Source organism: Coenobita brevimanus, chromosome 69 (assembly GCF_032717465.1).
Source record: "Coenobita brevimanus isolate Jiangsu-jjx chromosome 69, ASM3271746v2, whole genome shotgun sequence".
In the NCBI taxonomy this organism is placed as follows: Eukaryota; Metazoa; Arthropoda; class Malacostraca; order Decapoda; family Coenobitidae; genus Coenobita; species Coenobita brevimanus.
In genome coordinates this window covers 24,544,640-24,558,524 of record NC_137022.1, presented here as the reverse complement: position 1 = coordinate 24,558,524, position 13,885 = coordinate 24,544,640, and the positions used below count along the sequence as shown (strand labels likewise).

General features: G+C 39.7%; 1 protein-coding gene across 1 annotated transcript in view; it reads right to left on the bottom strand.

Moving 5' to 3' along the window:
• LOC145406031 (uncharacterized) overlaps positions 1 to 13,885 on the bottom strand; it is a 65,066-nt gene that overhangs the window by 1,724 nt on the left and 49,457 nt on the right. Inside the window, exons 3-6 of the mRNA XM_080277218.1 lie at positions 5,512 to 5,646; positions 4,477 to 4,661; positions 3,619 to 3,820; positions 1,095 to 1,627 (exon numbers count right to left, since the gene is read on the bottom strand). Of these exons, the coding sequence (XP_080133344.1) occupies positions 1,095 to 1,627; positions 3,619 to 3,820; positions 4,477 to 4,661; positions 5,512 to 5,646 (1,055 nt within the window). The remainder of the gene's footprint in view (positions 1 to 1,094; positions 1,628 to 3,618; positions 3,821 to 4,476; positions 4,662 to 5,511; positions 5,647 to 13,885) is intronic.

Here is a 13,885-nt window from a genome sequence, read left to right as displayed (position 1 = left end):
CAATACAACATCCATCCATCCATCCATCCATCATCCAATCCTACATTGCCCCATGAGGAGCGTAGGAGCCCGGGGCTAGGCAGTTGGTCCCGACATTTAAGATGAGAGTGACCAGCCTCACTCATCCCTGAGTGGCATTACATGAGCAATCAACCCCAACCACCCCTTGGATATAAACCTTCACCGGCTCAATCCGACTGGAGCGCAGTAACTACCCACTAAACCACCAGGCGCCAAAATTTGGTTATATGGTTACCATCCAGCGTAGTAAATGGTTTCCTGGTGCACAGGACACCATTTGGCTTGTCACTCAGTGTAGAGTCACCCACAGGCTGAGGGAAGTGGAAAGAATGAAGGAATGAAAGACAGAAGAGGGAGTGTAAAGTCACCCGTAGTCAGAAGGACAAGGAAAGAATGAAGGAAAGACAGAAGAGAATGGAAGGAAAGAAGGATGGAGAGGAAAGGGCAGACACCTGAGAGCAGCACTACATCGAGTGTGTGGATGGTGAGCGCCCCCACCTACCACAATGCAGTCAATTAATATATCTTTCAAAACCCCTACTCCTGAATGATAAGATAATTTAAATGAACTGGATAACTGAAAGTTTGATGTGAGGCAGTGAAATGGATGAGATGTAAACAGAAATATGCAGGAAAAGGATATCATCTGTAGACAGTATGATCACATCGTGAGTTGGGTGATAATATGTTGTCTGTTTTTCTTATATGCACCATGTCACAAACCAAATAAATTAGAGTAGTGTAATAACTCTTGTATATTCCAGCCTCCCAGTATTCATGTATCCTAACACTGTCTCCCCCAAGATTATATCTGATTATCTAGGTGCCTTACTATTCCAAGGCTGTAGTCCACAAATGATTAAGTGTAATTTAAACTCATCTACAATATACGTAAATTCCATTCAAACTTAAGGTCAAATTAAATATTTCACAGCTTTATTTTACTGAGGGGTAGCTGCATGAGTGAAGCATATACTACTATTATTTCTGATAAATACATTAAGACTTTAATGTTTTAAATGATAACTTGTTTGGGTAGAAGAGTGAGATAAAAGCCTGTTTGTGGTGCCAACCTGCTTGGTAGGTCTGGTGTGGGAGGCCTGCTGATCCTTGCTACCGATACCCTGCTGACTCCTCCTGCTGCGGCCACGCTGGTGCTGTGAGTGCTGGTGCTGCCGCTGCTGCTGTGCTCGTCCTCCCTGCTGGTGCTGGTGGCCATTTCTCCGACTGCCATGGCTTGATGAACTCCCTCTCCCTGTCTCCCTTCCAGAGCTTCTATTATTCTGCTGTTGCTGTTGCTGTTGCTGTTGTCTTTGCTCCTGCTCCATAACACCGTTGACCTGGCTGCCACTGCTGGGCCTTGTAGTACTCTGGGGTTCCTTGGATGCACTCTTGGCCTCCTTCTCCTTCCGTGGGATGGCAAACTTGCCCACGACAGGATCAAAATTATCGGAAATGCCATCACTGGTGAGGAAGACGATATCCCCCGGGTCACAGTAAGTGAGGGAACAGGTCAGATTGTTTAACTCGGGGTTCTGGCCATCAACAGGACCAAGCGCACCCAGGGCATCACGCATGTCACGCATGCTGTAGATGTCATGTGAACCTGAAAAAGGAGGAAAGTTTTGTTTACCATCATCATCATCATCATCATCATCCTCATCATCACAATTCTAATTTCTAAATAAAAATATGAGGTGAGGCATAATCCAGAAACAAACAATGAGAAAGCACAAACGCAAGGGAACTACAGGACATGTTCAATAAGATGGGTCACAAGATTCATAAGTTGTAAGTAGCAAGAATAATGAAAATATCAAAATAAATGGAGTGAAGCTCTTAAAGAGGCTATTTCCTTCAAAAGTAACTAATAATCATGCCAACATCCATGGTGGATGGAAGGCTGTGACCCATCCCTTCTAAACTGGTATGAATCAGTTATTTCAAGGACAAAGCTGTGAGCAAGTGGGAGTTTTTTCTGCATCTCCATACGTTCTCCAGGATTCGGAAAGACATGATACCGGGCTGCACTGCAAATAAACTTTTTCTTCAATGTTCTTTGTTGTTTGTTACCAATGCTGTCAAAGAACTACCACAGACTCATATAATTTTAATACAGTCCTGAGTATATAACTGGTGCATGGCTAATCATTAATTTTACTTGTAAATCCATATCTGAAAAAAAAAGAAAAAAAAAATTTTGTTATGCAAATATGAACTCCTGTGAAAAAATTTCAGTTGACACTGCTGACAGGGTTACAAGAGTGGCCTCCCTTTACCGAGATCCTGCCTATACCTGTGTTCAATGCTAAATATAGCATTTTATACAGAGTGTGTATTTACCTATATGCAGGTAGTCCTCATAAGTCAGGGATGTGCTGCAAAACATCAAAGCATTTTCATACAACTGGTAGTGTTGTTATTGTTGCTGTTGTTGTTGTTGTTGCTGCTTAATTCCAATCTGTCTGGTCAAGGAGACTCATCAACCTCAGGTTAGTACCTGTAACTGCTTTTGTGGGACCATTCTACAGGTATAGTACAGTACATACACTGTGTAGTGATTGAGTGCCTCCTTGTGGCAGACGGCAGCTCACCAAGGCCAGATCAGATCATGGTTCTTCTCACAACAAGGTGGAGGAAAATATGGCGAGGGTTGGCTCCCTGATGGACAATGAAGCTGCTCCACCCAGTAATATTTTCTTGTTGTTGAGTACTCCTGGTCTGTCTGGCTAGGCAGACTCTTCAACCACAAGCAAGTAACTGTCCTGCAGGGCTATCCATTGCAGTGAACCTATATTCCCTTGCAGTGGACAGTGCCTTACAACATTAAGGCCAAGGGAAGAGTGTAGAAGTTTGGTCCCTGGATGGATGCCATATTTGTGTCTATCCAATTCATGGAGGCACCACAGTAAGTGCCACATTACCCCATTGTTTGGTTATATGGTTATCATCAAGTGTAGTAAATGGTTTCCTGGATTACTGGAAACCATTAGGCTTGTCACTCAATACAGAACCACCTGAAGTGGAAAGACGAGCAATAAAGTGATAGAAGGATGAGAGGAAATAGGAAGAGATGAGGGCAGACACAGAAAAAGAAAGGTAAAGGTGAAGGATGAAGTAGGCAGCACCACATCAAATCAGTGAATGATGGTTACCACAATCTACCACCATCCACCCAGGGTGTATAACAGCACCATGTGTAAGCTTCTTGATAATGCCACTGATAATGTAAACTGGGGAAACTGGCAAATCAGCTTTTGGGCAGCAAGGAGAGCTAAAAGGACAATTTTCTGTGATTTACTGTGGACTTCACCCTATCATGATGTATTTCTCTGTTTTCTTCTAGTTATTTCTAGACTATTTTTTTCAGCATAGGGGAGACTGAACTTCAGAGGTTAGATAAAACCTTCAACAATCCTTCCACTTCTATGGCATTCGATAGATCTCAATATAATCAACCAGAGATTAGAAAGAATAAACCAATACAAAATGTCACTGAACTGAAAGGGTTAATATTAAAACATCAAAATAAAATAATCTTATTATGAAAAATGAGTGTGTTGTCCTGAATTAATACAGTATAACACTTGGGCTTACCTTGCGTTACCTCCCGCACCCCATGCTTCTGGGAGTAAACGTAAGCTAAGGAGTCCCCCACATTGCACACACACACCACAAACTGGTCTCGGCTGGCCAGGGGAGCCACCACCGCAGCTGTCAACGTTGTTAGCATGCCATCCTCCTGCAGAATGAGGCTGTGGGCTGCATGGAAGGACCTTAGCAGTGCCACAAAGATATCCTGCCAGGGTGTGGGGAACCTACATTAGTACACTTTAAGGCACTCTGATGGTTGGCTAGCTTTAAGCAAGATGATCACAGGCTAAGTTACTAAAAAACATCATTATAATGAAACAAGTACAAGTAATTTCATTCTACATATGACCTCCAGTGTGTAAATGGTATTTATTCAGGTGTCTCAATAAGAAAAGATTTTGGTTTAGGCTTTCATCTGTTTAACATTCTTTAGAAGGGGAATCTCTGCCACCTCCTAGCCTTTCCATTAAAAATAATAAATGAAATAACTGGTAAACAAATATCTGCTAACCCCCTACTACCCTACTAACTAGAGTACAGGAGTGTAAGTGGCAAGGCTACTGTAGTCCAGATCATTTAAGGTGTTGGAGACCACTATATGTCTTCAACCACATTTAGATGACAAAAGAAAAATTCCATCCTTGTCTGCATAAGACCTGAGATGATTTAATGCATGTTCTCCTCCAACTTTGAAACTTTATAATTATCATTTTAACCACTTTTTCCTATTCAAGGATGGAGCAACGTGGGATCCAAAAAGCAAGGAATGAGAATCGGTAAATAAAAATAAATAATAAAAACAAACTCTGGAGGTCGGCAAGCCATAATGAAATATGAACAGAATGGGTAAATAAAGCTCACATTGGTAGTTTCAGGTGGTGCTGCAGCAGGTGAGTACAAGGCAGTGTTGAGATGATGGAGGCAACCGTGGACAGCACATCGTGCCGCCACACTTGCCTTCTCACCCCAGTTCACACCATCAGCCAATGCCAACACCGCACTGTCCTCTCGTGCCACCACACCAAATGCATCAGCTATGGGGTTACCTGTAAGGAGGAAAGGGATGAGATCATGCTAGTGCAGAATACAGTAAAAGCCCTCCAAAACCAATCACCAATAATCCAAAAATCCCAATACTCAGAATTTGTCAGGGCAAAAATTTTCAAAATTTTCTGGGCTTTTTTTCAAATTTTCCAGGGCTTTATCTAAGGATTTATCTGGCTTGGACTTGCCCTTGGACTTCAATGTACCTGCCTCCAACTATCCATCTATACTTCTATGCATTTCCAGTGAGTAAAACAGTAACCCATATCATTTTAACGTGTTTATTTAATGATCATGTAAAGTACATATTTCTAATATTTTCACAGTGTCCTCCCAATAGTCCCAAAAAAAACAATAGTCCGGAAGACCCTCAATCCCCTGCCATATGGACTGCAGGACTTTATTGTACTATGTTTGTTTATGTAAGCCTTCCATACTAAACTTTTCTGCCCTTTGCATTCCAGGTTTTCATATACAACTTCTACTACTTAACGGTGTTGTTGCTTTTACTGTGAGTTACTGTTGATGCTACTGTGGCTCCTGGCTCACCTGCATGCTTAACCTGATGCCTTATGTTACAGACGCTGTCCCCTCCCCCACTTGTACTCCTCAACTTAATCTTACCCCTATCCTCTCTCCACACTCCCTCCCTTCTTTTCCCTCCTCTTACTTCAAACTTCTACCCCACTCTCTACTCATTTCCCCATTTTCTCCCCTCTCCCCTCTCCTAATCATTCTCCCCACCCACTCATTGCTCTCCACCCATCTCTCCTCTTCCCACCGCTTCCCCCACTTTGTCTTCTTTCCTCACCTGTCTCATCCCCACCCACACTAGTACCATGGATTACTAACCTGCCCGTTCACTGGTGATGGGATGTCGTTCGTACAGTGTGGTTGACAGTCCGTATGCACGTCGATGGGGGCGGTTCCAGTTCACCAGACCCGCGATCTCCTCAGACTCACTACGTCTCAGGTCAGGGTCAGGAGCTAAAGGGGGAAAGTGAATGTAAACAAATATGGGTAAGCCAAAGGGAGCAGTGCAAAACCATGGATAAAAAGAATGGTAACAACGATGGATAAAAATTTTCTAACCTAATTTTTCCACCTTGCTGATGTAATCACTGATATGACTATTAAATAAAATTTGGTATGATCTGAGTTATGGAAATCTCAGACTTTAGTGTTATTTAATGCTGACTTAAACTAGTGAGCTAAAGCAAAGCTCCCTGGTGTCATGAATTTATGATAATATTCAAAATGACTAGGGTTAATTTTAACTGTACTAAAATATTATTAACCTCTTGAAATTACAGTACAGTACATTTTATTTCTATAAGATGAATATCATAAATTTATATATGAACTGAAGACACTACAAAAAAAATGAGAAATATGGTAACATAACAATACTGTCACAAGCATCTGCAGTTGAACAGTTGCACAAAGTCTATAATATTATTAAACTAGACTGGTGGTATTCTGATAATTACAACATGGCACACAAGAACACAAAATGCATAAGAATATTGACTTAAAAAAAAAAAAAAAAAAAAAAAAAAAAAAAACACTACGTACGAAGTGACCGTACATTAAACATGCAACCTGAATTAATGTTAATATAGTGAATAATACAACAAGCAGTGACCTTCTTAGTGGCATTCAAGCACAGGTGGAAGATATGGGATAAAAATACTGAAAATGCAGCATGTTATTAATAGGCTACCCCTTAAATACACAGCAGCATTAATTTGAAGAGTTGGGACTAGTTTGCATATCTGAAGAGTGATACACAGATTAGATGATGTAAGTAAAAGTACAAAGAATGTGAGAGGTGTGTACAACATAGTCCACTCTTTCAGTTCTATATCAATGAGTGACTTTTGTCATGATTTACTATGCCATATAAATTATTTCTCATCTAACGAAAGTAATTCATCTCCACTTAATCCTCCTTCAGTCACATTACAGTACAGTATTAAACTACATCTAATATTCATGTGATAAACCACTGATGCATTTGCCTAAGGCCACAGAGTGTGTACAGAAAAAGGTTTCTGTGTCAAACTGATGATGATCTACGCTTCAGCATTCTATTCAGTACAAATAAGAACCTCAAAAAACTCCTTGAAAATAAATGAGACTAATATCTGTCTTGGCATGTGTTTTGCATGAGAAAGAAAAAAATACATTCCAGCAACTAGCCTATCATTTAATGGTACAAAGTATACAGGGTGAACACCTGAAAAACACCTCTCAATTCTCTGGTATGGTATGATAGCATCGACTAGCATTTTTTTACTTCCAAATCAAACGAAGAGGATGGCTACAAAAGGGATTAAGATATACTATATTCAGGACTGAGAGAAAGGGAATTTTGAAAAGGTAAATTCTTAGCTCAAAGGATGAGAATTGGTGGGAAGTACAGAAAAGGTGTATTATGTTCTGAAATGGACTTCTGCAGGCCTATCATTTCTTCTTTTTGGGGGGGAGTGGGGGATGGAACTTTGGTTAAGATGACAATGATAGGCAGATCTGACAAAAATCATACTGGAATACTGTATTCATTGGTTGTATGTTATATCCTTTGAGGATTATAAGGGAGGGTAGGAAAAAAAATGCCCCTGGGATTAGTGTGACTGTGTTGATGCAGTACTGACATGACTGATGCCGATACCAAAATAGTCATACCATGCTATACAATCCATCGCTATATAATACCCTGCCTTAGTGATGTATAAAAAAAATAAATAAAAATAAAAAAATAACACCCTCCCCTGCCTTAGTTATGTATAAAAAAATATAAATAAAAATGAAAAAATAACACCCTCCCCTGCCTTAGTGATGTATTAAAAAAAAAAAAAAAAAAAAAAAAAAAAAACACCCTCTCCTGCCTATCCATAGCCAGTCCCCAGTAATCTGATGGGTTTTCATCCAATGGGATTTTTTTTAACCAATTTTGATGATATTTTGACTTAAATTTTGTGTTTAGGCTGATTTATAAACTGTTTATAGATGCAGATTGTGTTTCAGTCATTGATGTGGTAACACTGTCATTTTGGGGTACAGTTTACTAATTTGATTTTTTCCAGACTTATTTTTGATGATTTTCAGATTTTGTATTTGGGTTTAGGTGGGTTATAAACCGCTCTTAGGCTTAATTTAGCTCGTTTTAAAGCAAGGTTTAGGTGAGCTAGAAGCTTGTTTTTGAACTCATTTGGGTGGCTTTTGGACTTGGTTAAGGAGGGGGATCCCAAGAGTTCCAAATGCATCCCTATCCTTTCTATGTTAAAATGTTCCCATTTAATGATACCCCGGCTCAACATTGGGAATTCCCAAACACATATCGTAATTACAAGGATGGCCTGTACTAACGACAGAGGGTACAATTTTAGCACACAGTGGTGACAGTACAGAAGCTGGGTCAGGTGAAGCCTATCAGTCAAAGAGAGCGTCTCCTAAGTCAAGAATAAAATCATTTATAATCCTTCATTTAAGTGACTGGGTGAACAAACTGTCAGTGATACATGACGAAAAGTTATCTGATATAACTTCCTTTTCCTTGAATTACATTTTCGTACAGGCCAGCAAGGATCCTTGAGGGGCATGCAGGTAATCAAACTGCCCTATTTTCCATATACTGTATGGAGCAGAACCCTAACTGTTCTTACAGAAAGTTATTGACATCTTCCAGATCAAGTGCTTCTGGAGAAAGACTGCTAATTGTGATCAGTTATATGAACCTCTTTTTATTTTTTTATAATTTTTTTTTTTTTAATGTGAAGAAGAAGGAACCAAAGGCCACGAGCCCATAATAGCTGTTCCTTCCAAAAGAAAAAACAAAATACAAGAGAGAGACAAATTCAAGATCCGTTCATTTCAAGACGCCTGGACACACTGCGTTTGAAAGATTGGAGAGCATAGGAAACAGGAAATACAGACAGAAGGAGTCAGTTCCAGAGTTGACCTGTTGCATAAATGAAGGACTGGGAGTAACGGTTAACTCTTGCACTAGAGAGCTGGACAGAAAAGGTATGAGAGATTGCTGCTAGACGGGTGCTACGCGCCCGTCGAAGAGGTGGAGGAATGCATGCAGACAGTTCAGAGGAGCAGAGACCACTGAAGTAGTGATAGAAAAGAGATAAAGATGCAACAGTGCAGCCAAGAGACAGAGATTGTAGGGAATCATTAAGAGGAGGAGAGTTAATGAGACAAAAAGCCTTTGACTCCACCCTATTGAAAAGAGCTGTATGTGGGCGGATAAAACCCATGTATAGAGTCAACAATTGTGCAGGGGTAAAGAAGGAACAGAGTCGGCTTAGCACACCTAATCTCTTGGAAGCAGATTTTACAAGAGATGTAATATGATCTATCCAAGATAAGTCCCGAGTAAATGAAACCCCAAGCAAGTTCAAGGATGATGCAAGATTAAGCTGAATATTATTAAACATTAGTGGGTACACTTGTGGAAGATTTTGTCGGGTTGATAGGTGTAGAAACTGAGTCTTTGATGCATTAAAAACAACAAGATTATTTTTACCCTAGTCAGAGATATGAGCCAAGTCAGACATTAGGTGTGCTATAGCCTCATCCTTCGTTTGTTGAAGTAACTGCTAAGATGGGCGTTGCGGGAATTGAATGGAAAGGTGAAGGGTGGAGTCATCAGTGAATGAGTGAATAGAGTTAGATGTACAGCTTAGAAGGTCATTGACGAATAAAAGGAAGAGAGTTGGTGATAGGACAGAGCCCTGAGGAACACCACTGTTGATAGATCTAGGAGAAGAACGGTGGCCGTCTACAACAGTGGCTACAGAACGACCAGAAAGGAAGCTAGAGATGAAGGCACAGACAGAAGGATAGAAACCGTAAGAGGGCAGTTTGGAAATTAAAGATTTATGCCAAACTTGATCGAAAGCCTTTGAGATGTCAAGTGCAATGGCAAAGCTTTTGCCAAAGTCCCAAAAAGAGGATGACCATGAGTCTGAAAGGTAGGTGTGAAGATCACCAGTGGAGCGTCCCTGACGGAACCCATTCTGATGATCAGAAAGAAAGTTGTGATAGGTAAGATGCTTTAAAATTTTCCTATTAAGAACTGACTTGAAAACTTTTGAGATACAGGATGTTAAAGCAATTGGACAATAGTTAGAGGGTTGGGAATGGTCACACTTCTTTGGGACTGGCTGAATGCCAGCAAACTTCCAGCAAGAAGGAAAGGTACAAGTTGACAGACAAAGACAAAAGAGTTTGCCTAGGCAGGGTGTAAGGACAGATGTATGGTTCTTGAGAACAACAGGAGGGACTCCATCAGGCCCATATGCCTTGTTAGTATTGAGGGTTGTGATGGCAGAAAATACATCAGCTGAAGAAATTTTACTGTCAGCCATGAGGAAGTCAGAGGGGGGAAGTGATTTAGGAACAGCACCGGAATCATCTAAGGTCGAATTGGAGAAGAAAGTCTGAGCGAAGAGATCTGCTTTATCAGTAGAAGAAATAGCTACAGAGCCATTAAAGTAGAAAAGAGGAGGGAAGGATGATAAGGTAAAGTTGTTAGAAAGGTTCTGGGCAAGGTGCTAGAAGGAGCGGGAAGAATTCGAGTTGGAGAGTTGAGGGCATTTAGTACAGATAAAATTATTCTTAGCAGAGTGAGGAACAGACTTAGCATGATTCCGGGCAGAAAAGTATAAAGATGTGATTCATGAGTGGGTTGGGTCCGGTACCTTTAATAGGCCCTCTACTTGTTGCGGACAGCATTAGAACATGCGTGATTAAACCATGGCTTTCTTGCATTAGTCAAAAGATATGAGAAAGGAATGTATGCTTCCATGCCCAAGAGAATAACCTCTGTAATGCACAAGGCACACTCAGATGGCTCCCGGCCATGGAAGCAATAATCATTCCATGGAAAATCAAAGAAGTACTGCCTGAGGGCCTCCCAATCCGCAGCTCCAAAGTGCCACAGACGACATTTCTTTGGAGGATCCACAGGCCGTACCAAAGCGATAGGACAGGTTAAGGTGCTAAGGTTGTGATAGGAGGAGCCAAACAGAGAGAAAAGATTAACAGTGTAAGCAGAAGGATTAGCTGTAAGGAAGAGGTCAAGTATGTTGGAGCTCTCTCCATGGCGGTCAGGGATACAGGTGGGACGCTGTACAAGCTGCTCTATGTCATTAAGGATAGAAAAGGTGTATGCTTGTTCACCAGGTGGATCAGTGAAAGGAGAGAAGAGCCAAAGGTGGTGGTGAACATTGAAATCTCCTAGAATGGAGATTTCAGAGAAAGGAGAAATGGATAGAATGTGTTCCATCGTAGAAGCAGGATAGTCGAAGAATTTTTGATAGTCAGTAGAATTAGGGGATAAATAAACAGCACAAATAAATTTAGTCAGAGAATGACAGGAAAGCCGAAGCCAGAGTGTGGAGAATTCAGAAGAATTGAGTTCAGGAACACGAGAGCAAGATAAGTTGTTGCGTATATATACACAACAGCCACCTTTGACTTTGAAATGAGTATGGAGAAAGTAGGAGGATACAGAAAAGGGTTTGCTGTCAGTTGCCTCAGACAGCTGAGTCTCAGTTAGGAAAAGAAGGTGAGGTTTAGAGGAGGAGAGGTGATGCTCAACAGAGCAAAAGTTGGAGGAAAGGTCATGAATGTTGCAGAAATGAAGAAGAAGTGAGTCAGACAGTGGCTCCAGGAAGCTCGGGTCAACACCGGGAGAGGGGAGGAAGGTGGGGGCATTTATGACAACTGGGTGCAGAAGATGAGAAGTGTGAACGTCAGGGGTAGGGTTGCAATAGGCTGACTGAAAAAGAGCTGAGATGAGGTCAAAGACTGACTTCTGGACTAAAAGACTGACTAAGGGGGCTGCCAATGATCAAGCAACATGGACAGCCACCATTAGGTGACCAAGGCCAATGCATGCATGTTGGAGCCCTTATAAATGATACAACACATTAAGTGATAAGAATATAGAGGACTGAAGGAGTGAAGCACATTAAATAAGTTTGCATTATGTGGGAAATAATTTATGCTGGAGAGCCTTTTGGATATTAAAAATGGAAAATCAGGTACCTTGATTACTTGAACCGGATGTTGTACTTTACTAGCTGATTCTTACTACTGTATTTGGAAATTATTTTATTCAACTTAGAAAAGGCAGCTCTTACTGAGGAAGATAATGAAGGCTAACTCTAATCCCAACAATTCTAAAAGTCTCTTTGAACCATAATAAAATCAGCTGTTCATGGCCAGGTAAAGGCATAAATGACATATGTGGGAAAAAGAGGTTAATGACTGGGTAATATGCTTTTTTATAATTACTGGAAGATAAAAGAGGATTCTGAATACCATAAGTAATGGGAATATGGATACCTTGTACAATACTGCATTTGGATAACTGTATGATACACAGCTTGATGAATAACTGTCTGATTAACTGGAGTTCAGCTGTATGAGAAAGAGTTCAACCCTCCTCAATCTGATGACAGTTTTAATTTTATTCTGCCTACCTCTGCATGGTTCAGCTTAATGATGGGGAGAATGATGACTGTTGCTGACTCTTTCACTGTTAGAAGTCTTCCCTGAGCTGAATAAAATGGTTTGACAACCTTACTCACCATGACAATAGATTATTTGAAGTGAATTAAATACAACTGTCATTAATTCTTTCCCTACGAGGAGGCTCTCTCATTCTGCAAAACATCATCTGGTTGCAGCAACAATGAAATAAAAAAGACCTCAGTGTAGTGAAGGAATTACAATAAATATAATATGCATCCCTGTCCCAGGTTAGACTATCACCTTGTTAGCCATGAAGAAAGCTATGCCCCAGAAGGGAGTTCTATAATGCAGGCACTAAATACCAAATACTAAAGGAAATAAAAATTATGGGACTACATAAAAACAGTGATGCAGTAACAATGGACTTGTAAAACAAACTCTACCTTGAACAACCGGAAAAATACAGTACAGTAATGTTAAAAAAGTAAGCAATACCCCGACATGAAAAAAGTTTCATTAAAAAAAAAAAAATGTTCTGAAAACTTATCTACATAGTAGCAAACAAGTAAAAATGTTAAAAAATATTAAATACTATTCTGTCATCTGCAAAAAAGTAAATAACTTACACATTAATTTAAACTATAGTACATAAAAAAACAGAACAATGTTACACTAAATATTGAAATAATTATGAAAACAAATACACCTCTACAACATTTCACTAAGGATAAGAAATAAATTAATAAATAAAAGTAAAATAAAATGCACACACACAGAAATTGTGCTTTCTCAGTCCATGCAAAGGTTGTTAAATAATTATAACAAGTACATGAGTGATGCACAAGTACAGCTAAATAATACACAAAACTTGATACATGGACTCTTATAACTACACTACAATTTGAAGTACACAACACTGATTCCTTTTACAATACTTACATACATAAATTACTATTGTACTAAATGTGAAAACATTTTATACCAGTAATATAAAGAAAAATGATGTAAACTACAAAAGTTCTTTTGAACATGCGTAAAATTTTGTAGTACAAAACTATGTAAGGTAAGAGCGCAACACAAGGTTTTGTGTACAAATGCTGCATATCATTAACCCCTTCACTACAAGGGTTTCCCACAGGCAGAATGAAGCTGTCTAGCTGTTGCCAAAATAAGCTAAAAACACCCCATCATTCTGAAGGGTCTAATGAAGATACCGAAGTTGCTAACCCCTTCACCATGAGAGGTCTCCCTAAAATGAGTACAGTACTGTAAAACTTCTGGCAATAGCCAGAATAAAGTAAGACAGGATGTCATCATATTGAAAGGGTAAGAAAAGCATGCTATGGTTAATAATTATTCTAAGTAACAAAATAGTATATATGACACATATATACCAAACTGAATAACTTAAAGTACAAACAACCCCGTGCTCAGACATAATTCGTACTCAAATCATACGTGGATGAAAAAGTTTTCCACGTATGTCAACTGTAAAACATCCCACTGTGTATGATACAACTGTCAAACCAATCTGTTGCAGCCATGCTCAGTGCTTTGGTCTCACTCTGATTATTATTATTATTTATTTTAAAAAAAAAAAAAAAAAAAAAAAAAAAAAAAAGATCCACACATTCACAAAAGGGATGAACAGCTATGAAATACAGTATCAGTAATCAAAACTCTTCAGATCTTGACAAGACACAGTCATACCTAGAGAGCTATGAAGGTTCAG